Source organism: Halichoeres trimaculatus, unplaced genomic scaffold (assembly GCF_033239565.1).
Source record: "Halichoeres trimaculatus isolate MK-OKI-2021-1 unplaced genomic scaffold, fHalTri1.1 fHalTri1_scaffold_15, whole genome shotgun sequence".
Classification (NCBI taxonomy): Eukaryota; Metazoa; Chordata; class Actinopteri; order Labriformes; family Labridae; genus Halichoeres; species Halichoeres trimaculatus.
The window spans coordinates 18,846,335-18,873,787 of NW_027437193.1; the positions used below are offsets into that span (position 1 = coordinate 18,846,335).

Below are 27,453 nucleotides of genomic sequence, written 5' to 3' on the forward strand. Positions count from 1 at the left end.
TTAATGAAAAACTTGGTTCGTTATTATGTGAGACTTCCTCTCCGAGCTGCTTTCGAGTGCCAGTTACGAGACTGAATGCAGAGATGAAGGGTGTCACATGCTCTCTGAGTTAGTCAGTGTGTCTGGGCCTTGAGGAGATTCGTAACATACAGACGCATTATGTTATCGGATGCCGTTGGTGCCTTTTCAAATGCCTCTCTGCTAATGACTTGTCACACAGAGACATGCATACACAAACCCCTATCACATGCAAAGATATCATAATTTTCTCTTTCTCAAACTGTCACCCTCTCAGTCACACAACTGCACACACAAACACAGACATGATCATCACAGGCAGAAACAAATTAACACAGGCGCCATAGAATCACAGATTTAGTGGCGAAACAACAAAAAGACACAAGCAGAGCGATGAAAACACCAGCAACAACAACAGATGGGCCAAGACGGCAAATTATGGTGACAGAGCCAGCATGAAATGCAGAAGATGGAGGAGGGAGCAAAAGGATGGTTTCCAGGGATAGATTGGGGGAGCACAGAGATGATTTCTATAATTGAGATAGCATCAAATAACAGCAGCATGATGCAGAATAACAGAGAATAACAACTACAGCAAGACGGATGGTGGTGGGGAGAGGCAGCGTGAGAGGAGACTGAAGTTTGACGACTGAACAACAGCGCTCAGATAACAAATAATGGAGCATTCGTTATGTATATGCTCCTACTGCACACTCAAGCAGACGTTTCTTTATGTAACAAGCTTCCTCATTTACAGGAGACAGCTTTGAAGTGTGCCATGTTTCTTCAAAGGTAACATCACTGTTTGAGTAAAAAGATCTAACTCATGTCAACTGACAGCACGGACCCTGAACATGAGCATGTTATTGTATTATGTCTATCATAGCACTTATAATGGCAACTTTAATCCTCAGCAAAGTGAATATGTTATGTTTCTTCTATGGAAGTACCTTATTAGAGCAAGCTATGGTTTAAAAATGACACTCAAACCTGTACCCTGCATGGAGCGCATTAACACAGAGATGCTAATCAGATTTGATTAAAAAAAAAAAAAAAAGACAGATCTATAAAGTTTAAATCACTGACACTGTAGATTCATAGAAAATCCTTTTTAACAAGCACAGCAGCATGATATTGAACACAAAGCCTGTGAGGCTGTGCTCTGTCAGCATGCAAACATAGTTAAAGTGTCAAAATGTATAAAACCATTGCTTTGTTGGAAAATGTGTTTTAAAAATTGCCAGCTGGTTAGCAGCATCACTAAAACAATCACAGTCTCTAAGTTTGCTTGCTGCTTCACGCCAGGCCAACATCCTAGTCAGCAGTGTTCATTTTTTTAATGTATATTAAGGCTTTAAATGTTTATCAATGGCCCTTGTTATCAAAATAACTAAGTGTATCAATAATTTACTGATGATAAACACTTGGAGGTTTTGCTTTGGGTGATGAGACGATGATAAGACAAAAATGTTAATGATGGACCATCTACATTTAGAATCTGTTATATTCCCTGCTGTGTGTCTAATCTGTCAAAACATGAGCAAAGCATTTCTACAACAGGCGCTCGGTGATCTGTGAGACACATTCAGTAAGACTGTCCAACATGGGTCTGTTATTACAAGACATGCACCGATTGATAGGTGCCAATTTCCTTGATTTTGGGTGATTGGTGATCGGCCCATCCTTACATATGAAATCGATCTTATATACCTCCAGGAAGGTCTGACAGCCAGCCATTGTTGCTTTTGGCTCTAAGACCTAAAACTCAGGACACTTTATTGGTTGTTTAAGTTGAAACATAAAGATTTATTGTTTCGCAGGTATTGTTCAATGATTTTCAATAAAATAAGATTGAGACATTAAAGGTATATGCTGTCAGTTATAAAAAATTCAAGAAAAAAAAAAAAATCAGTGTTGGCCCAAATCGTTGCCGGCAGGTCAGGCATCCCTTGTTATTACAGGTGCCTTAAAGGACCATTGCAAACCTGCAGTACAGTCACTGTATTGTGTGTCCATAACACCTCTATTTGAAGTCAGTGGTAATAAATCAAGTAAGTTTTGTATTTGTACTCGAAGAAAGGATCACACTTCTCTAACTTCACTCCTGTCTGTGTATTATTTAAGTTAATAACTTTTCCTCACTCTATAGATTAACAGAGACATGCAGGAGTTTCACACTGGGAGGAGAGTCAAGGCTAAATTTTTCAATTGAGATATAACACTTGATTCAACTGACTGGCTATACAAATGAATTTAAAGAGATTATTTTTTACTAAAGGTAGTGATAAAAACATAGAAACTTAGAAAAAAAAAGTCAAAAGTCAAAAGTATAAAAATGTGATTAAAACTAAGATATATTTTTCCCCAAAAAAGACTAAGATTAAAATAGCTGCCAATATTAAAACTGTTTGCCAGCACCCCAACTCAAATTATAATATTTCCAACATTCAACTTCTTAGAGTGATTACACTTCCTGATTAACAGTGATTAAATCATGCTTCCCTCACAGCTGCGAGGGAAGCATGATGATATTCATGTTTTTAGGAGTGTATAAAAATTCAGTTATTTCACTCCACATAGAAAACACCCAAAAAAGTTAATTCTAACCTGTTCCAAAGATGATAATCATTATTTAAAGCTCTGTGAGAAGTTTTTATGTTGCTGTTTTTGGAACACACGGTTAGAGCAAGGTGAATACAGATCTTCATTTGAATATTAATTTTCTTTGTTCAGGACGACTTTTTTTTTTTGCAGGGGGCAGATTGATGAGGTCATGTGTTGATTTACAGCTACATAAATTCAATGACTGTCACATCATGATAAAGTTGATTTATTCTTGTTAGTAAGCTTACAGAAAGTTCGCACACACACACACACACACACACACACACACACACACACACACACACACACACACACACACACACACACACACACACACACACACACACACCACTTTCAATGATATCTGTCACAGCCCCTTTTGTCATGACTTGCTCTATAGTTTCCGAAGAAATGCCTGAATAATAGAAAATGAACACAGTTTGACTCGTGTCCTCAAAATCAGTGAAGGATTCATGCACCAGGAAAAAATAACAACCCTGTTCATAGATGTTCTGCTTTTTTTTTTTTACTTAGCCAAGCCCTCCGTATAGAGTTTCTCTGTCTAAATCAATACTTTCTCAGAAAATATGTTTTTCTGCTAATCCTGCTTCAGGATCAGCCACAAGGACAAAACAATGAGTGAAAAAAAATATCAAAAAGAAAAAAAAACTGCTTTGTATTTTTCTATTCATCAAACTTTCCCGGCAAAGCTGGAACACAGGTGCTGAAATTCATTTTGAGGACTAAAAAAGAAGATGTAGCTGATAACCATTTTCATAATGTAGGTCATGAAGAGAGATCAGTGTTAGAGTGAGATCAAGAACATGTTGAGGGGATAGCTCTCTGCAAAGAACAAACATCCTCCAAAGGAGGCAGTGGGGCAGAAGGTCTCATAGATTTGTTCATATCATGAGGATTCATCCTCTGTGAACCATGAATACAAAAGTGATTACAACCATGTTGTGAAGATATCTCACGATAAAGCAATGTCACAATGTACATGATTGCTGAAGTGGGACAGATTAGTCCTTTATGTCACTGCGATTCATCCTATGAATGTGCAAAATTGGACATTGTTGTGATCTATGAGCCTGGATGGAAGTAGTGGCTTAATGTTTGTGCAACTAGTGTTCCATGACTATGTTTCAAACGTGGAGGAAAAGCAGTTGTCTTTCTCAGGCTGTATGTGCGGGAAATATTGACGACACACTGAACCACCTCCATCACCCCCGATCTAACCCGGGGACACTGACATGAAAGGACTGAGAGCAGCACATGCAGTCCTTTCTCCAGAGCAGGAACTTGACAGCCATAACCTAAGGCTTCCCATCATCTGAACCTTTTATGAACCTTGGGTGGCTTTTTGTTGCAAGGCTCTTTTTTAGTCCTCTGCAGAAATTACAATCCACAGCACTGCAGACAACCCTTGAAAGTACCTTCAAACTCTTCTTAATATTCTATGAGCATTGCCAAAAATTTAGTTCCAGAAACTCGTCCCCAAGGTGGGAGAGGAAGCATAAAAACAAAAGCAGACACTGTGACAGTGGCTATACGTCAAATTATGTTTTGTTATGCTCCGGCAGTAGAAGAGGACTAATAGACTGCAACAATTTTCACTGGGATCGTCCCATTTTTACACAAAGAAAAGCTTGTTCAGGCTGAACAAAAACACAGAAAAGCTGCTGTTAATTCTACTGTTTTACAGAGATAATTTAAAATGTAAACACCAGATATCAAAGGTGATTTAAACACATACTGACCTGTCCAGTGGAGGTAGAGTCGCACAGAGCTGTTGTGTATTGTCTGTCCAGTTCAGGTGCGTTGTCATTCAGGTCCAATGTCTCTATTGCAACCACAACTCTGGACACCTGGTTGGGATTGTCTGAAAGAGCCAATCAGAGAGCCAGCTCACAATACATCACTCTGAAGACAGCATTATGTGGAAAAATATAAGCATACAGTTCCCAAATGCACCAAACACCAGTGCTCTCTCTGACACAGATCCACATTCTCACTCCATTAAACCCACTCAATTGTCCTCACAGGCGAGATCAAGCATTTCTGTGTTGTCCAGAAACTTCAACAGCACTCAGATCACTTTAGGGAGCACAAAATTGGCTAAATATTCAGTAGCATTTGGTTTCATTTGGCTTGTGTTACAGCTCACAGCCTCTTATGCTTCCATAGCAGTCAAATTTTTCCACATCAAACTGTTCCCTTCTTAGCCAAAGCGTCTCACAGCGAGGAGAGTAAGAAAGAGCAGGGAGAGGAGGCAGAGGAGGGATGTAGAAAGCAGTCAATCTGCATGCAGTTACACAAGGGCGCAGTTTAAATGGATTGGCAGAGGGTCTCCCACACCCCATTCATTTGGATATGCACACACTCGAACATGAAGTTCTCACAGCCACGCTTGAAACGCACAGTCAGACTCTGAGCTCAACATTCAACATCCCATTTCAGGGCTGCTCTTGCACGGCTCAGAACGTGATCCAGGCTCACCGGCACACACCCGCACTCTTTCATCTAAGCAAGCAAACTCGCAACACAGAAGGGCCAGACTTCCTGTAAACTCACACACACACGCACACACACACACACACACACACACACACACACACACACACACACACACACACACACACACACACACACACAAACTTCGGCATCGTGTTTCCACGACTGAAGCTGTAACACTGTGTCATGGATGACAGCGACCGGCTCCCATGGCTGAAAAGCTGAAAATGAGCTCTTGCTGTAATGCCACTGGGTGAACCAACCTGCCTGTGGCCATGGCAGAGCTCCTACCGCGCTTTATGTCAACACAGCCTCCAACAGCCTGTTTATTAGATAGAGCTCATTATTCAAGACAGGCTCTCACTGTTTTGCCTCCACAGTCTGACCAACAATACTGCCACAAGGAGCCCTGAGTAGATTTTAAGGAAGGATTAAGTTTGTCCTGAGCAGGACTTGGCAGGAAAACAGCATTTCCTTCCCGCACACTGGACAGCCCTCTCCAACAATACTTTCACTTCTGCACCAACCAACGTGACTTGATTCCTTCAGGCTGCACTCGGGAGGCGAGCCAAATAATGGCTTGTCATCTGCCAAAAAGAAACTCTCAGAACGTATTCAGGATTTAGCAGCAAGCTGATTTTAATCCTCCAACGTCTAAAAAAGAGAATGGATGGTTTGTCATTGCCTTTCAAATGAGCCATACAGTAAATTTAGGAGCACTTTCTGATCTGGCACCTCTGTAAGAAGGATGACATCGTTTGTCATTGCCCACATAAACGCATTAAAATGACTCTTTTGACTGTTTATCACATTTGCAGCCTCTTTAGTTATAGATTGCTGTAGTTAAAGCCGGAAAACTGATTAACAGAGAATAATGGTGCAGTTGTTTAAAATGAGAGTATTCATCATTTGTAGAAAAGGTAGCACTCCTCTTTTTCTTTTTCCGCTGTTGTCTCAGAGAATTCAGACTTGACTTTCAGTATCGGAAGAAGAGCCTGTCAGTCAGATATATATTTTTCAGAGCTGAAGGACACTCTAAAGGAGAAGTGATGTTAGAAACTTCTAAAAGAATTTATCTTATTAACAAGCCCTGTCATTGTAACTAAACCCTTATTCATCCTCTAAGTCTAAGCCCCAGAACAGTAACAAAATTACTTAAAACAGAGTAACACAGCCACAGACTTTTTTGAGTGACTCTTCTATGGCATGGACATGGTAACTGAAGTTTCTATAGACAGGGGATGCTGAAGGTCCTGCTGCTGTGAGTAACCCAAACCATTACAGAAAGAAACTCCAAAAGCACTCAGAGAGCGCAGACCTCCGCTAAGCATTATTATCATCACGCAACACTTTAGTCCTACTTTAATGTTATACTCCCTTTCAGCAGACTGTCTGCTATACAATGTGGTGTTAGCTGCAGGTTTGTATGATAATTTGTTTCCTGACAGTGTTGAAAATTGTGATAACCCAGAACATATTTCACATTCCAGATCCTAGTATCCAGAATATTGCCAGGATCTGGATTGTACTTTCACATCTGTCATAAATTATGGTGACCTTGTCTTATATTGGTTTGCAAAGCAATCCGACCACTTGTCTTGGAGTTACATACACATGTGCTGAAAACAGCCATATCTCACAATGATAAAGAATCCTTTAAAAAAGTCCTGGATCCAGACAGTGATCCGGATCACCTCCAAAATCTAATCACTTCTTCCTTATCCCATTTTGAACATTTCCTTTTTGGAGGAAAGTTTGTGAAAATCAGCTTTTCCTTTCAGTCTTGTAAAACATTTGCTAAAACATACGGACATGACAGCATCACACAGCTGCTGCAGATTCGTGGGCTAAAAATCCATGATGAGATTCTCCATCACATCCCAAAGGTGCTCTATTGGATTGAGACCTGGTAACTGAGAGGGTCATTGGAGTACAGGGAACTCATTGTCATGTTCAAGAAACCAGTTTGAGATTATCTGAGCTTTGAAATATGGAGTGTCTTCCAACTGGAGGTAATTATCAGAAGATGGATACACTATGACTACAAAGGGATGGACATGATCAGCAACAATACTGAGGTAGGCTGTGGAGTTCAAACCATGATCAGTTGTTCAGGGGCCCAAAGTGTGCCAAAAAAATCTCCCTACACCATTAGACCAGCAGCAGCAGCCTGACGTGCTGAAACAAAGCAGGATGGATCCATGCTTCCATGTTGTTTGCTCCAAATCCTGAGCTGGCCATCTGTATGTGGAGCAGAAATCCAGACTCATGAGTCCAAGCAACACTTTCAATCTTCCATGGTCCAGTTTTGGTGAGCCGGTGTGAATTGTAGCCTCAGTTTCCTGTTCTTAACTGACAGGAGGGTCACCCGGTGTGGTCCTCTGCTGCTGTAACCCATCTGCTTCAAGATTACACATGTTGTGTGTTCAGAAATGGTCTTCTGCAGACCTCGGTTGTAACAAGAAGTTATTCCAGTCATCTTTGTTCTATCATCTCCAACCAGTGCATCCAGTCTCCTCTGACCTCTGGCATCTACACAACATTTTGTCCCAGAGACCCAGAGCCACATTCAAAGTCCCTTAAATCACCTTTCTTCTCCATTCTGATGCTCGGTTTCAACGTCAGCCGCTCATCTTTATCATGTCTACATGACTAAATGCACTGAGTTGCTGCCATGTGATCGGCTGACTAGGTATATGCTTCAACAAGCAGTTGAACAGGCGTACCTAATAAAGTAGCCGTTCAGTGTAGATTGTAACGCTAACTCTTCAGGTAAATAATCAAAGCTGATGTGAAAATTTGAGGACTTGAGGCGTATTTAATAAATTGCAGTCATGTTAACCTCCTCTAACACGATGAACAGTGAAAAACTGTGACTTTAGTTTTCCCTGTATGCGATGCCGGACTGCATACTGCTACCTACCGCCAGAAAGTTCAGACTTGATAAAAGTTGATTTTTTCCAATAAAATTGTTTTTATTTCATAAACTGTACAAACATTGCCTTTATCAAATGGAAAGTACTCCTGAACACAAAATAAAGGCTTCCATGTAAAAAGTTTAGTTTTGTGTTAATCCTGCTGACCTCCATGATTAAAGGTCCCATATTTTGCTCCTTTTCTGCAGTTTAATGTGGATCATTGATGTCTTCATGAAATGGTAGTAACATGTTTTGGTTCAAAAAGCCAAAAAATCGAGCACAGCAGCATTGTTTCCAGGCTCTCATAGCCCCTCTGTTCAGAACGGTCTGATTTAGCGGGCGTGGCCTTCATATGTAAATGAGCCACCACTGATACCGCCCTGCTCTTCTGCGTCACTGAGAGCGGCGCCACAAGCTACAAGTGCACAATGTTTAGAAAACAGCGAAGCTTGTTTACTGTAACATTACAGGCTAAAACAACAGGCTAACCACAGCTAAAGTTAGCATCCTGAAGCTAACACAGAGACAGGGGGACACTGAGGAAAAGCTCTTACATCTGCTCCACAGCACACAGCATTTAAAATACTCACATTCCCAGGGTCTGAGGTTTGTTGGCGGATGGTTGGTAATGCGCCTGGATTCAAGACCAGTCTATTCGGTAGCCCTCTGTTGTACTGTCCAAAGTTGGAAAAGCAGTTGGCCGTGCAGTGACTAGCACACACATGCACAGTTTTACTGAGTGTAGCTGGCACATTTCCTTGATAAATGAACTTGAGCCACTTAGTCTTGTCTTCTTCCAAGATGGGAAGCTTGTGCATGGAACTATGTGGCTGTTTACAGCCAAAAACAAAGCAGTGATGGCTCTTCAACTTTGGCATTCCCCTCCCAGCTGACGTCAGCTGCCGCTGACGTCAGCGATTCCCAAAATCCAAACAGCTCGTTTAAGGTCAGGATTTTACATTCACAAGCACTACTAAGTACAGGTTTTGTCATTAAATATCACATTTTGTGGGCTGGGAGGAAAGCCAAAGACCCACAAATTTCACTAAAAGACTTAATAAAGGGATTTTTACACAATATGGGACCTTTAAAGCAGTACAACTTGTTTAGTTTCTTTTCTTTTTAATGCAAAAGGTGTTTTCTGAGATACTCTGTCGTCTTGTTTTACTTTTAAGTGCTCAATATGCAGCTTACAGAGTATCCTTTAGTGTATAAAATATGCAAAGGATAATTTAGTGAGAGGCAGCTGATTGCCTTGTCTTATGATAGCTAGCTGAAAGCAGCAACAAGCTTAAAGAATCAATATGTAGAAGTATCTATTCCTGTTCCTGATATTGCTTTTCTCGATCAAATCAGGTTTAATTTCTGTTTCATCATCAGCTGAGCCTCCTCACAAGGCTTTAAGTAATATACACAGAGTTTTAGTTTCTCTTCTACGACTTGTGGTTGAGTGAAATTATGAGACACACTTCAACACCAACAGAGGTCCAAACAGGGATACTCTCATCCTAAAAGTGGTCATCTTTTAATAAACGTCACTTTTGTTTCTTATTCTCTTGCTTTGCACTTGGTTTCAGTTTTCATCATCTATAGTGATAAATCTTTTGATGTCAAGGCCACAACCACGGCTCTCAAGCAGGCTCTCCAAATAGCTTACAGGGATTTATCGCTTTATATTGATATACTTAACTGGGTCAACAAGGAGCGTCTCCATGTTATTAAATAAAACTTCAACCAGCTGTCTTCTTGTTCACCTTAGAAACAGCTCTGAAAACAACCTCTGCTTGATCAATATCAAAGGCTAAAAGCAGCTCCAGCTCCTTGCGATTGTTTAATCTGTAATTTTCCTCATGTGTGGTTCTTTCTCCTGCTAAAATATTACCTGCGAAGTGGCTCAGTCTTGAGTGAAAGTGGGTATCCATTCTTGGAAAATAAAAGTCTTCACTGCTCTTCTTTGCAGCCTTGCTGTGCCTGTAACGCTGTGGCTGTCTTCGATTTGTAGCTTTAATTCTCTCTTTTCCAGTTGAGTCATTATAAGAACAGATCTATCCCAGCATCAGATAACCCACACAATGAAGATCAATTGATTCTCAGGCTGCTGTAACAAACTATTTGTGGCGCCAAACAGCATTCCCCTCATGGCTTGATGATTCAGGCGCTAAGCCGCTTAGTGGAGAGCATCACACAGTGGATATGTGCTTTTCAGATACCTTACAATACACGGTTTACACTCTTTAAACCTCTTACAACCAAACACTCATCAGCAGGTACAGGTGTCAGAGGTGCTAAAATGTTGGATTCATTCAAGAGTTTAAGCTCAGAATAAAAGCATTAACTGTAAAAGACAAGCTCAAATGTCACGGTTGAAGTGGATTTCAAAGAGCGGCCTCTGACCTCTCTGTGTAGCGATGACAGTTATGTTGTGCCAATGCTCGCGCTCCCTGTCCAGCTCTGCGGCTGTGGTGATGAGACCAGTGTCTGGGGTGATACGAAAGAGGGCCTCCGGGTCTGACTGAGGATCAATGGAGAACCTGGAAGAGCAAAAGTAGAATGGGAGGAGGGTGATAGTTGTGTTTAGAGGAGGAAGGTGATAGAAAAGAAATGAAGGAGAGAAAGAGTGAAGGGCATGAAAGAAGAAAGCAGTGATGACAGAGAGAAGCAGAGTGAAAGAAGCAGGCAGGGCGAGTGTGTGAGGCAGCGATAAGGAAGTCTGCATTCAAATGGCTAAAGAATTAATATAGTGAGATTATCACAGCTGATAGGAGTTCTTTTGAAGTGCCTCTGATTATCTAAATATCTCTATGAATACACCAACTATCATTCCTCCCCACACACTCACTCTGAGCCCTTTTGCTGATGCTAATTGGGACACGCTTTTCTGTGCTGGTTATCATAGAAAAAAACCCACGCCTCCCTACTTGAACTCTTGAATAAAAAAAAGAGAGAAAAAAACCTAAACAGACGTGATTAAAGTGAAAACTTTCACACTCAGAGTCAGCTCAGGGGAAACATTGAAAATATATGTGTTTGTCTCATATCTATTTGGTTATCTCTCACTGTTAAGTCTAAATAGAAAGGTGAGTTCCAATTTCAGTCCAAAAGAAAACTCATTTTCTCCTGCTCATCAAAATTTTAACCTGAGACTGAAAAGTCAATATCAAATGAAAAACAAATCTAAGCCATGAAGATGTCCAATAAACTGAGATGTATAACTCACGACACCAGGAAATGGTCCCTTTTAGCGGAAATACCTCTCTGTCTTTTAATAAAAAGCAAACAATAAAGAGGAAAAAATAAACTTTCTTCTCAGAAAATAAGATGCAAATTGGTATTCAGAGGAGAAATAAAGTCAAAGGAAAGTAATGTTTTCAGGTCTAACCTTTTTTTTTCTCTCAGTATTAAAACTTTTATGGTAAATGGATTATGTAGTGGTTTTTCTCATCTTTGCCTGTCAGTATCGACAAATCTTATTCACGCAGTGCTGGCACAGCCACTGGGGGGATTTTAAGGTGAGTGCCAAGGAGCACTTGGACAGCAAGGCCAGTGCCACAATGGTCTTAATAAGTGAGAGATACAGTCGCCCAATTGCAAAATCATCTCAAAATAATGAGAAAAAAATCAAAAATCTTTCTTGTTTTAATGTTAATTGAGGGCTATAGACACAAGCTCATAAGCTGAGTTTAGCATTAAGACTAAAAGCAGGATAAACATCTTGGCTCTATTCAAAGCGCCTCGAAAGCTCAGTCATTTTAACAAATCAAGCCAATGTTTTTTCAAAGTTCACAAAAAGCTATGCAAAGGAGAATTCTCTTTCTTTGCTAGCATTAGCATGATTTCCTTAATATCTAGAATCGTTCTTATCAGTCAACAATTCCCAATCAAAACTACAATAAGAGACATGGTGGGAAAACCGTTTTAGCTGTTTTGACCACACTTTATACCCCTTCTGACTAAAAATATATGGAATATAACAGTTTTACTGTAATCCTACATGCTTTATGCACATGCTAATTTCTGTACCTGATATTATTGGTAAGTCCAGTATCAGGGTCCACAGCGCTCACTCGGCCCACTGTGCAGGCTGGTGGACAATTTTCCGACACATCCATGTGGTATCGGGATCGAGAGAACCTTGGAGGCTCGTCTGCATCCAGCACAGCTACTCTGATAGATGCCCGGTCCTTAAAAGGGCCACGCCGCAGAAAACGAGGATCCACCATGGGGTTAAGGACTTCAACGGAGAAGGAGTAGGAGCTCCGGCTCTCGTAGTCTACCGCCTAGGGAGAACAAGGGAGAAACGTGAGTTAGTAGGGTTAGAAAACAGTCAGTGTTAAATTTTTAATCATTCAACTGTGAGTTAAATACAGTCTGATTGGACAAAAGACATTGCACATGTGCTTATAGAGCAGAACAACCTTTGTCTGGATAGATAAAGCTGACTTCATTTAGCCACAAAAAACAGCTTTTAACCCACTTTAATTCAACCAATTTTGAATAAGTTTAATAACTTGATGAATGAGGATAGTAGCTTGATGTGACCCAACAATGAATGATCAATCCGTCCTTTGGTCGTATCACCAACAGGAATCACAAGGTAATACCTGGGTGTTGCCAGATACTGGCAGAACAAAGATGTGTCAAAGATTAAAGACTGTAATTTGGACAGGTCAATCATCAGTGAAACTCTGGTTTACCACACAGGGTGCTGTATGGCTACATGGAGGGGGCCTGAACATGTTGGGCACTGCTCTCGGGGTTGTGACTGGTTGGCAACCATCACAGTAACATGGGAACACACAAAGTAGTGGGATCTGGAAGATGTTTGTGGCAGTTTCAAATAAAATGCAGTGATGGTGTCAGAAGCACAAGGTCTCAGCATGAGTGGCGACGATAATCACAGCACTGTTGATATTCAGCACGTCTTGACCTTGGGAAGGATATTGCTTTTATAAAACAGGCCAAAGCAGCATATAGCAGTCAACAGTGATAAGCACAACCTACTTTTTACTTCACCCCACCAACTCAACCAACTCTACTCTAAAAACTGGAAAAAAGTCCTGCACTTGCAGGTTACCATAGATCATCCTTTTTGTCCCATGTGCATGTAGCTTTATTTTTTCCTCATGCATCAGAGGACCAAGAGTGTGAAGTGTGATTCATTAAAAACAGCTGACAAACATTATCTGCTCTAATGTTAATTAATGTATAATTATTATTATTACTGACTCCAGAACACCTGGCTGTTAGGAGGTAAACAGTCATCTCAGTGCTGTTGTACCCTGTGTCAGCAATGAAACAACAGTAATGATTATAATAATAATGGATTCCTCTTTTAAAATAATCAGGTTACATAGACAGAAATAAGAGCAGTACTACTGGCTGCAGTCCAGTCCCTGTCAAATGACTGAACTGGCATTGTAGATGAGGCATAAATAACCACTCTTCCAGGAACAAAATGGTTCCACTGTTACTTGCATTTCCAATGTGGCCTTAAATACCGTAAGATTATCAGACCAATGACGTTTGAAGAAAAAAGATATGCAATTGTTCTACAACACCAGACCGGTGGAGGTTAGTAACACAATGATGAAGGCTATTTAGCGAAGACTACGCCATAGAAGGTGAATACAGGGTAGGATCCTTTTGTGCAGGGCAGCGGTTAGCCTGTAAGCATCGAGGATATTCAGCTTGTATATTTGTCGCATTAACACTTGAAAGGAAACAAGTGGTAGAGGCTAAGCTATTTTAAAAAGCCTATTTCGGGCTTGTTCTCTTCTTAACACTTTTTTTAGACTTTTTGTAACCGTTTCTCTGGTGAAAGATCAGTCGATATGAGCCATCTAAAGCACAAAAACAGTGAAGATCAACCAGTGTTTTGTCTTAAAGAGCGTCCTTGGTTGGCAACTTTTGGGAGAAGCATGTATCTTAAACGCAGTGACATTTTCTCCCGGAGGCCAAGGGGAGCCATGCTTCCTCTCTTTTTTTAGACTGTAGCTATGATTTAATGAAAATACTCCTTTTAACAGTTTTGATAATTCATCTGTGTTTCATCACTGTCATCTCTTCCTTATTTTTCTCCTCTACTTATTGAGCATGTTACGATGTGTAAAACAGCACCCTCCTAAATGTTATGATTGGTGAAAATAGGATATTGCACACTGTTGTCCACAAGGAGGCCAAGCTGAGTTGGCGTCCCTTGGTGAAAAAAAACAAGAATGATTAACCAATCAGATGAGGCTGCAGTTATGACACTGCTCACCTGTGATTGGCCAAGACAGTGTCAAGGGAAGCCAATCAAATCACAGTATCATCATCATCAAGCCACTGAATGAAATTAGGGAGATTAGCACATTTGCAGTGTGCATGAAGCGGCCGGTTGTGCATTTGAGTGGGCCATTGAGTGAATCAATAAGATGTTTAGGCTAAGTCAAGAGGACAATGTACGTGTGTGAATGAGTGACTGAGGATGGGAGAGTGAAAGGGCGTCTGTTGGTGTTCAAAATGTTGTTTTCATAACAAGTTTGTGCAAGTAAAATGAGCGCTCACTGGGCACTCTTAACAGGTCATTCCATTACATGAAATAGCGATATACACAAGCTGTAACATAGTCTTTTATGTACCCCACTCCCTAAAAAACATACAGATTAGAGGCTTTGTCTCACTTGGCTTCCTCAAAAAAAAATCCCCACACCACGCCACTGCTTAAACGGTTTTAGAATATCATTTAATATTTATCTGATGAGAATGTTTTGAATGTAAATGCATATTTTTATACCCGAGGACTTCTCCTTGTGTTTTTACAGCTGTCAAAAACTTGATATACACTGACACATTCAGCTGATGGTCTCCATTTTACAGGGTCACTCTTTAAACTGTAAAACCAGGAGCTGACAGAGCCACATTCACACTATCAGGCTCAAAGAAGATGATTCTTCAAGAGTATCAAACACAAGTGAATCAAAGCTGTGTGTCATGTTATTGTGGACAGAGGGTGAAATAAAACACTGTGGGTGCTCCACTAGCCCCGAGTTCCTTTAGTTGAAAAGCACATTGTTCCTCAAAAGTCTGTAGTTCTTGGGGAAATTTCATGTGGTCCAAACCACTTTTAGATAATCCTTTGCCATGGAGAATGTACAACTTGTACAGCATTGCTACCAGTAGCTTCAAACAACCATAAAAAATAGTTTACATTTTGCTTATGATCTTGTTAGCTATTATAGGCAGATTTTTGTGTGCTTCATGACCAACTAAAAACTTCTCACAGAAGCTTTACACAGAAAACAAACGTGTTGTTTTTACTTGTTACCTTGACTTCTGTATGCCTGCTATAGTTCAATTTTTTAAATGTGATCAAAATCCCATTTGAGGTTGAACTGTTACACCAGATAACAGCATACTATGACAGCAGAACTCCCTCTTTTAAAATTAATTACAGTGAATTCAAATCTGACTTTTCAAGACTGCAGTCTATGCCTCAGTTACAAATATCACATCTTGTCAGTGTTTTCACTTGGTCCAATTTTCACTGCGAATTTTCCACATCTGACTTCCAAATTACTGATCAAAAGCAGAGAGATAGTAAGCAATGAATAATTCCAAAAGCTTCCAAGGCCTTGAGATGGTAGCATCCTAAACAAGCCAAAGTAAAACCATGGTTACCTTACATGCTGTGCATTTGGGATATTTGAAGTAGACTTTGAAGGCTGCTGTGGGTGGATGCTTAGATGCCGGGATTTTTGTGTGAAGTAGGAAAAGATGTTCTTGAGGTGTTGATGTTGCGGTGTTGCCAATGAGCTTCTTGATGCTGAAAGGATTCTGGAGAGCTTTGACACTGAAGAGAGTACATGACAGACATAGCTGAGGGTTGATGGAGTATTCTTCTTAAGCTCAGACTGCAGGATGAATAGCTGTAAGATTCAGAACATGTGCTGTTGAATGTGTTGATGCACATGTAGGAGGCATGTGAGATTAGCCCTGCTATCTACATGTAGCACAGATACAACAGGGAAGTGGTTATCTCGGTATTCGCATTCAACATTGTGTAGTTCTCTGTCACTGTGCAGCAGTGTTGGCATTACATATGGAGCTGTGTTGGTGGATACCTGGCATGTTCAGGTGTGCTTTGTTGTGTTACGAGCATGTTAGTAGGAGTTGTCTCAGACCCTGTTAAACATTGTAGGAGTGAAACTTGGACAAACTTGTTTGATGGTAATGTGGGAAACAGATTTGGACTTGGAATAATGCTGGTTTTCTTGTTGCCATGTCGACTCATATCTCCAAATACCATCAGTTTTTTCCAAGACATAACTGCAGAGAAAGCCCTTGGAACTGGAAATTAAACCCTTGTGTATCATCTCCGCTGTCACAATGAAAACCTGACAATGAAAACTATATGTTTTGTTAAATGGGTAGGTATAAAGAGCTGAAGTGTCAGCCTACGCTTTCTATTACAGTTACTATATTAATTTTAAGCTCTTACTGCATTTTATTTGTAATGTCTTTTAAAATGTTGTGTTTTTAAGAAAACTGTGCAGTCTGAGATAAACTCTTATGTTTGCACTGAGATTTTTTTTTTTTTTTTTTTTTTCACCCAAACCCCAGGTTAGGTTATCTTTTTGGGTTATTTCCAGAAAGGTTGGGCATTTTATAAAAGCCCAGCAGCTGGGTCAAATGCTGGGTCAGCCAATGACAGGTAACTGACAAAACCGTCTTTTGTCCAAATTCAAGTATTGAGTCAGCTGCTGGCCAGCTCTGTGCTCTTTTTGACTCAATTACCAAACAGTGAGCAGCAAATTCCTCCTCCAGAATTTAAGGGGAGTGTAGAGTTACGGAAAGGTTTGTGTACACTGTTCTATTTTCTATAGTCAAGTGTGAGAAAAACTATGTGTGCCAGTGTATTGTCGGTTTTCCAACTAAAGCCCCCAGCTTAGTTTAAAGAGGAGGTATGCTTTTCCATACACTATTCGAAACATGGGTATAAAGTAGCAATAATGAATACCTATACTAAGCATGCAGATTCTCAGAGCACTACATGTTCATGTGTTGTGAAAATCACTGAACCTGTCAGTAAACTGATCAAACAGGTCCATTACAGAAATAGAAAAAGATCTTCTTGAGACCTGCTGCCAGTCAGAGGGAAGGGGGTTTGTTGAGCAGGGAGCCTTAAAGAGACAGCAGCTGAAACCAAGTGCTTCAAACAGAGGATGATATAAGGGCGTTCTAAAAACAAACAAACAAACAACAACAACAACAACAAAAAAAAAAAAAAAAAAAAAAAAAAAAAACAGTGTGAGAAAAATAGCTTTTGGTGCCTCTTTTCTTCTTCTTTTTTTATTTGTTAACTGTAAAGCATAAAGCTTCTTCAAGGGTACTGAGTGGATAGAACAAAGCCCTGAAAGAAAAGCACAATACCCCCTCCTAGAGGTGGTGTAACACAAGTTGTCTTTTACTTTTTAACAAGATAACGATCATTCTGAAAGCAATAATGATGGCTATTTGTCTCTTACATATGTTGTTTAAATGACATAAAAAAAAAAAAAAATGGAAATGGCCTAATAAAAAAAGAAGTTAGCTTTTCAGTTGCTGTGCCATAGCTGTGATTCAGAATGACCTGATAACGCTCATACAGGTGAGTGTTTGTAACAGAATTTCCACTTCTGATGATCACAAGCTCTGTTTGAAACACAAGTTAGTCACTTGTCATCAGCTGACTACAAAGCATGAAGAAGGTAAGATCTGCCTTGTACCATAGAGTATATATATTAAAAAAAAATGGACGTCATCTTGCTCAGTTCAAAGTGAGGTTGGCACAAGAAACTGCTCCCCCTGGTGGCTGACTGCAATGTGGGTCAAAAAAATCTGTCTCTCCAGTCAATCCAGATGAGCTGTGGTGAAACTTTAAAAAATCAATACACCTCGTGGAAAAATGTCTTGTATTCAAGTCTTCCTATTTTCTAAAGTTTCCATTTCATTACTTATAAGAGGCTAAACACGAGAATTAATGTCACATTTTAATGATTGACTGCTGCCTTTCTTGTGAATTTTTTTCAGGGATTGTATAATGTGTTGAGAGGTAGAGCCAATAGTGATTAACTTTGGAAAGAAAAAAAAACAATTATTACTTTTGTCACATGGCTCCACTCAGATTCTCCCAGAATCCCTCACAGTCCCTACTGTGCAGACTCTGGCTGCACAACTGCTACGATGGCTGCGCCATTGGCTTCAAATTTTGGCTTCAAAACCGTACAATGGTAAATAGCGGAGCCACGCTGTCCACTCTATATACAGTTAATGCCCTGTATGTGAGGTTTAGTAGAGAAGCTGTAGCTTTGACTATTAATATTTATACAAGTACTAAACATTAATCAGAACTGATTTAATGTCAAATGATTTTTAATGTAGAGGTGGCTTTTGCTGTATTTTAGTATCTCAACTTGCTTTTCTTAGCTACAACTCCTTTTATATTGTGTCTGCAAACAGTGCTGTAACAAAGCAGCATACCATCACACCTTTATACCTCAACATTGATCACACACAGTGGGGTAATATTAGTATCCAAGTGTGAAACTCCACATTGTATAATGGTGCTTGGGAAGCACAGGAGGTAAACAGTCACACACACACACACACACACACATACACACACACACACACACACACACACACACACACACACACACACACACACACACACACACACACACACACACAGACTGCTGTTCTGACCTGTCTCTTCCAGCTAGCTGTGATCCCTTCCTGTGTTGCAGCTGTTACAACCTCCAGTCCTGGAACAGAGGTGGGAAGGCTTGGATTGAACACCATGCCTCTTTGGTTTTGGTTACACGACAGCAGCCCTACTTAAAACAAGTCTTTCCCCATGACAACAAAATGAAGACTAATACTCTGGTGTACGCTTGCCAGATGAGTAGCTGGCACTTTAAAATGAAATGCCACCAAAGAACCTGCCTGTGCATAATGCTTCCCTACAACAGAGTGGTACAAACAAACACAAGGACTATGATTATTGCACTCTTGAAACTATAACTTGGTCTATCTCTGCGTGATAAATTTCCCTAATACAAGTAGCTACATGTCCATTTCATACATTTCCTTTGTCTGGGTCAGCAGCATAAATACAGCTTAGCTTGATGGGAAATGTAATATGTATGTGCAAATGAGGCTGTGGCATCACTGTTTTCAGAGAATCCATGTATTGCTTATTTACACTGGAACCTGCTCTCAAAGATTTGCATTTTCAGACGCCCATAAGCATTACCTTAGAACAGCTAAAACAACACAACAACAGTAGTTTACCATTTTTTATTGAAAACATTTCTGTTTCTACTCCTGTTTGAGGTTGACATACCTGTAACTGGCAAAGCTGAATTGGCTAGCGGGGCTATCTACCAAGATTTGAGTCCAGTGTGAAGCTTGATTCAATGTTGAGCTACCAGTACTCTGGCTCACAAAATATTACAAGTAGCTTGCCAAACACTGTGGGTTTCTTTATCAATCTGTTGAAGCAGAACAAAAAAATAAGCCCTGGCTGCCAGCTAAAGCGCTATCTCATGTAACAAAGAATGCACACATTTAAAACACATTTGTATCTTTGTAGTTGCACAGGAAGGGGGTATTTCATTCAGGATCAGAGCTCAGGCTTGAGTGATTGTTTGTTACAAAGAAGTTATGAAGCCTATTTGTCTGAGGCGTCTGTGTCATTGTGTGCCTCACTCCCACCTGAGTGTTGACAGCCTCTGATCGGGTTTGCAGGGATGATTGTTAGCGAGGGCAGATGCACACAGAGGTAATCACAAACATCAATGTCTCACAGACACAGATAAAACCCTGGCTGTTGATGAAATTTCAGGACAGCAACACGTTTGGGTCTGGCTCAAAATACCTGTGTGCGTGTGTGAGTACAAGTGGTTCTTCTGGGCCCATGTATCCTCAGATCCTCTGCTGTTATGTGTGAGCCTAAAGTGAGAGTGTGTTTGAATCATCTGGGTGTGATTGGCACACAGACTTATGTTGAACAGAGAATAAATAAGCTCAATGACTAGGCTGAATATTCAATGTCAGATTCAAACAGGCAAAAAAAAAATCATTCTGAGGATCCCAGCGGCAGTGGGAATATTGATATCCTCTCGCTCAAGCTCTCTCCTTCCTTTCTGATCTCTCTTTTTCTATTTCTTCATTTTCCCCCTCCTTCTCCCTGAGCTGTAAACCAGACTTAAACTGCTCTACAGAAAATCAGCAGTTTAGAAAGAGGTGAAGATTGATTAGAAATAATGCAGAGAAAAGGGTGAATTGAAAGACTTGGAGACGGAGGCAATTTAGGGTATATTTCTACGGGAAAATAAATAAACGAGAAGAATTGTATGTGGGGGAAAAGCAACGGAGTGTGTGTGGAAGGGGGCTTAGGTGGATAGAGGAGGGAGAGGGCTCTCTAACAGGGTCCCTGTTACCGGGTGAGAGAGACAATCTGTCTGAGGACGAGAGGTGTCACTTACACTGTGAACACACACTCATCACCCCCCCCCACCCTCCCTCAATCCAACACTCCATCACTCCGGTCCCCCTCCTTTTCTGCATCACACACTCCATCACCCACCACCCTCAGAACCAACCTCCACCCAATCTTTCCCCCCGAGTGTGTGCAACATGGCTCCAGCTTTGACAAACCACACCACACACACTCATTCTTCTCCCTCTCTCCACCGTACAGGAGACACTTTTCACTCTGCACCTCACTTTTTCTCCATGTTTCCTGTTTTTGTGAAAGTGTTGGAACAGGTGAACACTACTGCTAAGAGTTCTGATAGTTAATGTAACACTCTAACACACTCCCACATATACACACACACACACACACACACACACACACACACACACACACACACACACACACACACACACACACACACACACACACACACACACACACACACGCGTTACAGGGGCTGTGTTAAGGATGTAAAGGGGATGTGATAACAGATTGACACCTGGTCCACACCTCTGCTAACCTGACACGCCAGACGAACAGTTTCATGTATCCGCCACAGAATTATTTCACAAGTGCATCTGGGTAGCAGCTCTTCCGATTTGTTTTCAGAGGCGGGACTTAAAAAAAAAATCCGCAGCTGGTGATTGGACGACCGTTCTGATTAACACACTCACCACGGACCAATCCACATCAAGCCACAGTATGACGTCGCTTATGTGAGCCGATACTTCAAAGAAACAAAAGATAAACAACTACTGAATCACGATAAACAGCTGTGAAAAAGGCGTTAGACGACAGCTTCCGTTTTTATAAATTTAACTTAAGAATCAAAGGAACGCTGACAAGTATGAAAGTCTGCTGACGTCACGTCTGCTCCCACAGCTCCCGCCTCTTTTCCCTGATTGGGTTAGAATTTAGCCGAGTGAAATCGTTGGTCATTGGAGCCTTTCAAGATGGACCTGCAGGAGTTCAGAAACTGAATCAGGGAGGTCCGTCTGCTCTGCAAGGTTACACCTCTGCTGGTGTTTTTGAAAATGTAGGTTTTCTGCCTTTGGTCAACAGAGTTTAAGGTCACTGATGAATGATGTTTTTTCTTAATAATCTTCCAAGGTAGAGATTTACCTCTGTTTGTGTTGAAAGCAAAAAGTAATATTAGAATATGCTGACATCTGTTAGATCCAGCTTGGATGGATTGTATGTTTACAGCAAAACCCAGCTGTTCTTTATCATACTGCAACATGGGGACATCATTTTATTCTCAATAGTGTCCCTCCATATAACAGTTCAAAGTTCAAAGAATGCCAACTACAGTTACCACACTTTTAGAATGCTCAACAAGCATGGTCAAAATATTCTTCCATGGTGTTCGTAGAGGGAGCCTGATCACACAGTGTCACCACCTAATGCTCTGACATACTTATGAGGTCATTTCCAACCACTTCCGTGCTTTCATGAAGACAGAAAAAAAATATTCCTTTACATCTGATGAATGGACAGGATTTTGTTTTTGTTTGTTTGTTGCAAACAGTTGAGGACAACTTTTATTTTTGAAAATAACATCTGCATTTACAAATACACTGCCGGGCCAAAGAAAAGGTCACACACTCAACTATTTTGTTGGACTGCTTTCAGCTTTGATTACGGCACATATTTACTGTGGCATTGTTTCAGTAAGCTGAAACAAGCTTCTGCAATGTCACAAGATATATTTCCATCCAGTGTTGCATTCATTTTTCACCAAGATCTTTCATTGATGATGGTAGAGTCTGACCGCTGCGCAAAACCTCCTCCAGCACATCCCAAAGATTCTCAATGGGGTTAAGGTCTGGACTCTTTGGTGGCCAATTCATGTGTGAAAATGATGTCTCATGCTCCCTGAAACACTCTTTCAAAATTTGAGCCAATGAATCCTGGCATTGTCATCTTGGAATATGGGCGTGCCATCAGGGAAGAAAAACCCGTTGATGGAATAACCTGGTCATTCAGTATATTCAGGTAGTCAGCTGACCTCATTCTCTGAGCACAGACTGTTGCTGAACCTAGACCTGACCAACTGCACCAACCCCAGATCATAGCACTGCCCTCACAGGCTTGGACAGTAGGCACTAGGAAAAATGGGTGATCACTTCATCTGCCTCTCTTCTTACCCTGATGGCCCATCACTCTGGAACAGGGTAAATGTAGACTCATCAAACCACACGAGCTTCTTCCATTGCTCCAGAGTCCAATCTTTATGCTCCCTGGCAAACTGAAGCCTTTTTTTTTCAGTTAGCCTTACTGATTGCTGAATGACAGCAGTCAAACTCTACCATCATCAATGCAAGATCTTGGTGAAGTAAATAAATGCAACACTGGATGGAAATAAATCTTATGACATTGCAGAAGCTTACCAAAAAAATGCCACAGCAACTTTGTGCCATAATCAAAGCTAAAGGTGGTCCAACAAAATATTAGTGACCTTCTTTTCGTGGCAACCTTTTTTTGACCAGACAGTGTATGCTGCTAGCCAGACTGAAGCAGGGAAAAATAACTTAGGAAAAGTCTCAGCCTAAAGCCCCCCATACTTACAGATGGTCATGCTTAAAGCCTCATTCAGTTGCCCGTCCCTCATGAATAATGTTGTGAATGATGTCAGACCAAATTCAATGAACTCCAAGATTGAATAGGTGTATTTGATACCTCATTAAAATGCTACAGGCTTCTTCTTTAATGGGCAAACAGAACAATTGTCTGAACACAGGAAGTGAATGTAGCTTCAATGAAGCACAGTGATTCCCCTACCATTATATGGGTGGGATGGCCCACCCAAACATAGGCACCCTCCACCCCCGGAAGTCGAGTTAATTTTATTTTCCTTATGTCTAATTTACATAACAGGATGTCATTTGTACATCGTCAGGTCCACATTTCTCCTCGTGCTCATTTGCCCCCTGATGCTGACAACTTCGCCCCTTCACCAAGGCTGTAAACATATGGAATCACATTTGTGTATAAACCCAGGAAAAACACTGGAGCATCGGAGTATTAAAACTGCATTACCCATAATGGCCTGCAGGGCTTGAGCTGGTTTCAGAAAAAAGACTGACTGTTCATTTACCATAAAATGACCCTACTTTCTAATTGATTCATTACCTCATTAAAATTTTTACTAATGAGCTTATGGTGTCTGTCGTGGAAAACGTGCATTTAGTGAATTATGATCCCATCTGGACTTAAAGTATGATGAATCAGGGTCTGATTTGGAGCTTTGTTACCTGTTGTCACTGCTGTGACAAACTGCCAACCAGGATCAAGGTGCAGGATTGGGTATCCATCCCCTCCACAAATCAACTCTGCCTCCAAAAAGAAAGTAGCAGCAGCCAAGGTGGCACTCTTGGGGCTGCAAAGTGGCACAAACCAGCAGGTGAAGTAATGCCAGCCATGGTAACCACTTCCACTGTTTGTGACTCTGTACCTTGAATAGCCTGTTGCACATTTTAAAGATTTATTCAGTCCTGGCAGACACTGAACTGTTCCAGCTTTTTCTGTCACTTTTGAGCTAAGTTGTGCCCGAGATGATCAAATGTCAAAGAAGAGGTTTCATGTGGACCTCTGAACTCAAGCATCTGTTTTCAGTTGCAAAGTTTGAGGATGTGCCACCAACTTCAGCATCTTCTCCCTCAGTCTCTACTTACCAAGAACAATGTTGACTCAACACTTAGAGCAGACTTCACAGCCATATAACAGGTTTACACACTACTTTATCATAAGTTAATGTTGCCCTCCTTACTCACATCTACACACTCTACAAGTGTAACCTTCTCCTGTCCCACGTTGCCGTGCTCCCACAGTCCGTTTTGAAATTCAAATTCCTCCATACAATTTCCCTTTTAAATTCGCTTCACAGTTAGCAGAAATTAATTAGCTAACCTGCATGCAAGACTGGCGATACATAATACATCTGTACCCAAAGAGCCCGACCCATAGGCACACACGCTCCACTGAGAGAGTGTGTGTATGTGTGTGCGTGCATTAGGGTGGCTGTGCATCACTGTAGGGCAGAGCTTTAAATCATAGAGGTGGTGCTTCTCCTTGGCTGTTCTGTAATGATGTGAAATAAGGAGATTCAAATGTAAAACTCTGCACACGCTTCCTCCCCTACAAGTGTGTATGTGTGTGATCTGTGGTGTTCATGCTTGTGTGTTTTCAGTGCCCTGCTGTCCTTGGCAGCTTGAGTCCTTTCTTGATTTCATGCATTCTAAATCAAGATCATACATCACATTTGTCTGATGACAAACGCAGCTTTGGACATTTCTGCCAACAAGCACAACTGCAGAGTTGAGAGAACAAAGCTTCTTCTAAATCTCCTCTTTTGACTTTGTTCTTCCTCTGCCGCCTTCTCTTCCCTCTGTCACTTGTCTCTTGTCTTCTCTCTTATTTCACTCTCAGATGTCCCATGTCTTCTTTTTTCCAACTTATGTGCAAGACATTGGTCTCTTTTTTTCCTCTTTTTTTCTCTCCATCTCTCTCTCTCTCTCTTTTTCCCTCTGAGGAGATTAACACAATCTCTCCTCCGCGTGAGAAAACAAACACAGATAATCCTGGGCGCGCTGCTGGCGTGTGACCGAGGATTAGCCAGCCGTTTTAAGTGAGAGCATATGGAAATAATAACTAGCAAACTGACACACGCGTGAGCTAGCTTGTCCCCCAGGTAAGAGGAATGAAAAGGCGCACAAATAGCAGGCTTACACAGCTCAGAGGAGCCCTGAAAACACACCTCAAAAGGGACACCTCCTGCGTAGTGGTACCGCCGGGTTCATATTAATGATGTAGAGACATGCCTCCTGTTGCACCTAGTGATCTCATCTTCTTAAACACATGCTGCTAAATTTAGCATGTGTGTGTAATGAGGTGTTGTGAAATCAGGTTTAATGTGAGTTTGTTGTGAAAGTTTCTCTTCTGCATCCCAAACTGAAACACAGAGCAGCCACTGAATCATCACATGTTAGATTTGCATGTTAAGCACCATAAACTCAGCATGACCCTCAGTGTCTATTCCTTCTCTGATAAGCGCTCTGCATCGTAGCTGTTGGATAGCATGTGATTAGAGTATTGATTTCTCAGCCATAAACCTTGATCCACAGCCGGTGTCACCTTCTGGCCATTAGGGGGCACTGCTGCAGAGCAAGGGGCAGCTGCACTCTGCTGTACTATAACTGTGTTATGCTAATTCTGCAATTACCTGCTGCTTACTCTGTGGCCTTGTTCACACGCTGTATCAAAAATCTATTAGCTGCAATATGTACATTCATTAAGAGTGATATGTGTTAAGTAAATAAGTGAAAGTGGAGCATAGAGGGTCAAGGATGTGAAGGTCAAAAAGTAGAATTAAAAAGAATCCCAAAAGAGAGAATTAAGCAAACTAATTACACATTAAGTCATCCATGTGAGTGTGTTTTTCATGTCTTTCTATGTTTGGTTTCATGTCTGAATTAGAATAAAGCAATGAGGCTGAGTCAGAGCAACAGACAAACTGCACACGCACAGTCTGATTTGGCCTCCAGACACAAACCAGAGTAAAGAGCGAGGGAGACGAGGGGAGGAGGGGAGAGATAGGGTGAGGAGTGTGTGTATGTGTGGTTTAACTTTAGTGTCCTGCTGCTCTACATATTTTTTTTTGTGTGTGTGTGTGTGTGTGTGTGTGTGTGTGTGTGTGTGTGTGGAGATCAGACAGTCAGAGAGCAACAGAATGCAGAGAGACAGAGAGCAGGGGGAGGGTACAGGGTGAAAGCGGGAGGAGAAAAGGGGGAGAATGGGGGACAGAGAGAAGTCTTTTCTTGCTGGGGGTCTCTGTGGGCCTGACAGTAAATAAGCAGTGATAAGCAGCAGGCGGCTTCACTTGGCCCCCTGACTTGCAGGCTGTTAATGACCCAGCTTCTCTCTCGGCTTCCCGTCCCCGGGTAACCCCCCCCTGCCTAACCGCAGCTTCACCACGCTCTCCCTCCCACTGCTAATAACCACTTCTTCCACGCTCTTCCCTGTCTGATTCTCTGTTTGCCTTCTCCATTTTGTCATGTTGTATTCACTCTCTCCCTCTGCCTGATTTTCGCTCCCATCTCCGTCCTCCAGCTCTCCCTATTGACTCGATTTACTAATCTGCGGCTGTTAACCCCCCACCAACACCACCACCACAGCTCCATCTCACACCCACCTCCCATCTGACACATCATTCTGAGGTGGAGATGAGCAGCATCCCTTGTGTCAGGTTTTAAATGAGCAATCTTGCAGCTTTTTGCGGCTGTTTTCCCTCGTTCCTCTCCCTTTAAACACAGGGAGCAGCAAGGTCAACTGTGTAATATTGATGTGTGCCGCTGTGTACTGTAGATCTCTCCATGTGGTTTATTGGTACTCATGCAGGTGTGCGTGTGAGTCTCCTGTGAGTGTGCATCTAAGATCTATGGTTAAAGAGATTCAGCCCACAGCAGCAAAATGACCGGCAAGGTCAAGGCCGACTGTGGAAACACAAATTGTTCCGCTCGGATATCCTTCCTCCTCCAGGGGCACGCAGATCATCTCGCCAGCCTGTTAGAATTCTTCAGTGTTAAAGCCGTCGGAATCTAGAAATCGTCTGGCATGTGTGTAGTTTTTAATGCCCCCAAAACATGTGCACACATACATTTTAATGAAAAAAGCATGCCTCTGTAAGCTACTCTGGGTTTTTTTTTTTCTTTTTTCATAGAGCAAGCATTTTGATTCGATAGAAGTAGTTGCTATTATTTGTCAATGCAGAAATTGGTGATAAAACCTTGTTCTGTACAGCAGCTTAACATGTTTCTGTGGCTTGATACTTTAGAAAAGAAGATCAAAGTTAAAGGTGCTGTGAGGGCTATCTAAAAAAGCTAGTGTTTACTCAAGATA

The 27,453-nt window shown here is 41.3% G+C and overlaps 1 protein-coding gene across 4 annotated transcripts in view; it reads right to left on the minus strand.

Moving 5' to 3' along the window:
* The window catches only part of cdh24b (cadherin 24, type 2b), a 296,244-nt gene that overhangs the window by 22,320 nt on the left and 246,471 nt on the right, over positions 1 to 27,453 (minus strand). For all 4 annotated transcript variants that reach the window (XM_074687942.1, XM_074687943.1, XM_074687940.1 and 1 more), the window contains 3 exons: positions 12,075 to 12,331; positions 10,449 to 10,585; positions 4,383 to 4,504 (listed from right to left, as the gene is read on the minus strand). In XM_074687942.1, the coding sequence (XP_074544043.1) occupies positions 4,383 to 4,504; positions 10,449 to 10,585; positions 12,075 to 12,331 (516 nt within the window). The remainder of the gene's footprint in view (positions 1 to 4,382; positions 4,505 to 10,448; positions 10,586 to 12,074; positions 12,332 to 27,453) is intronic.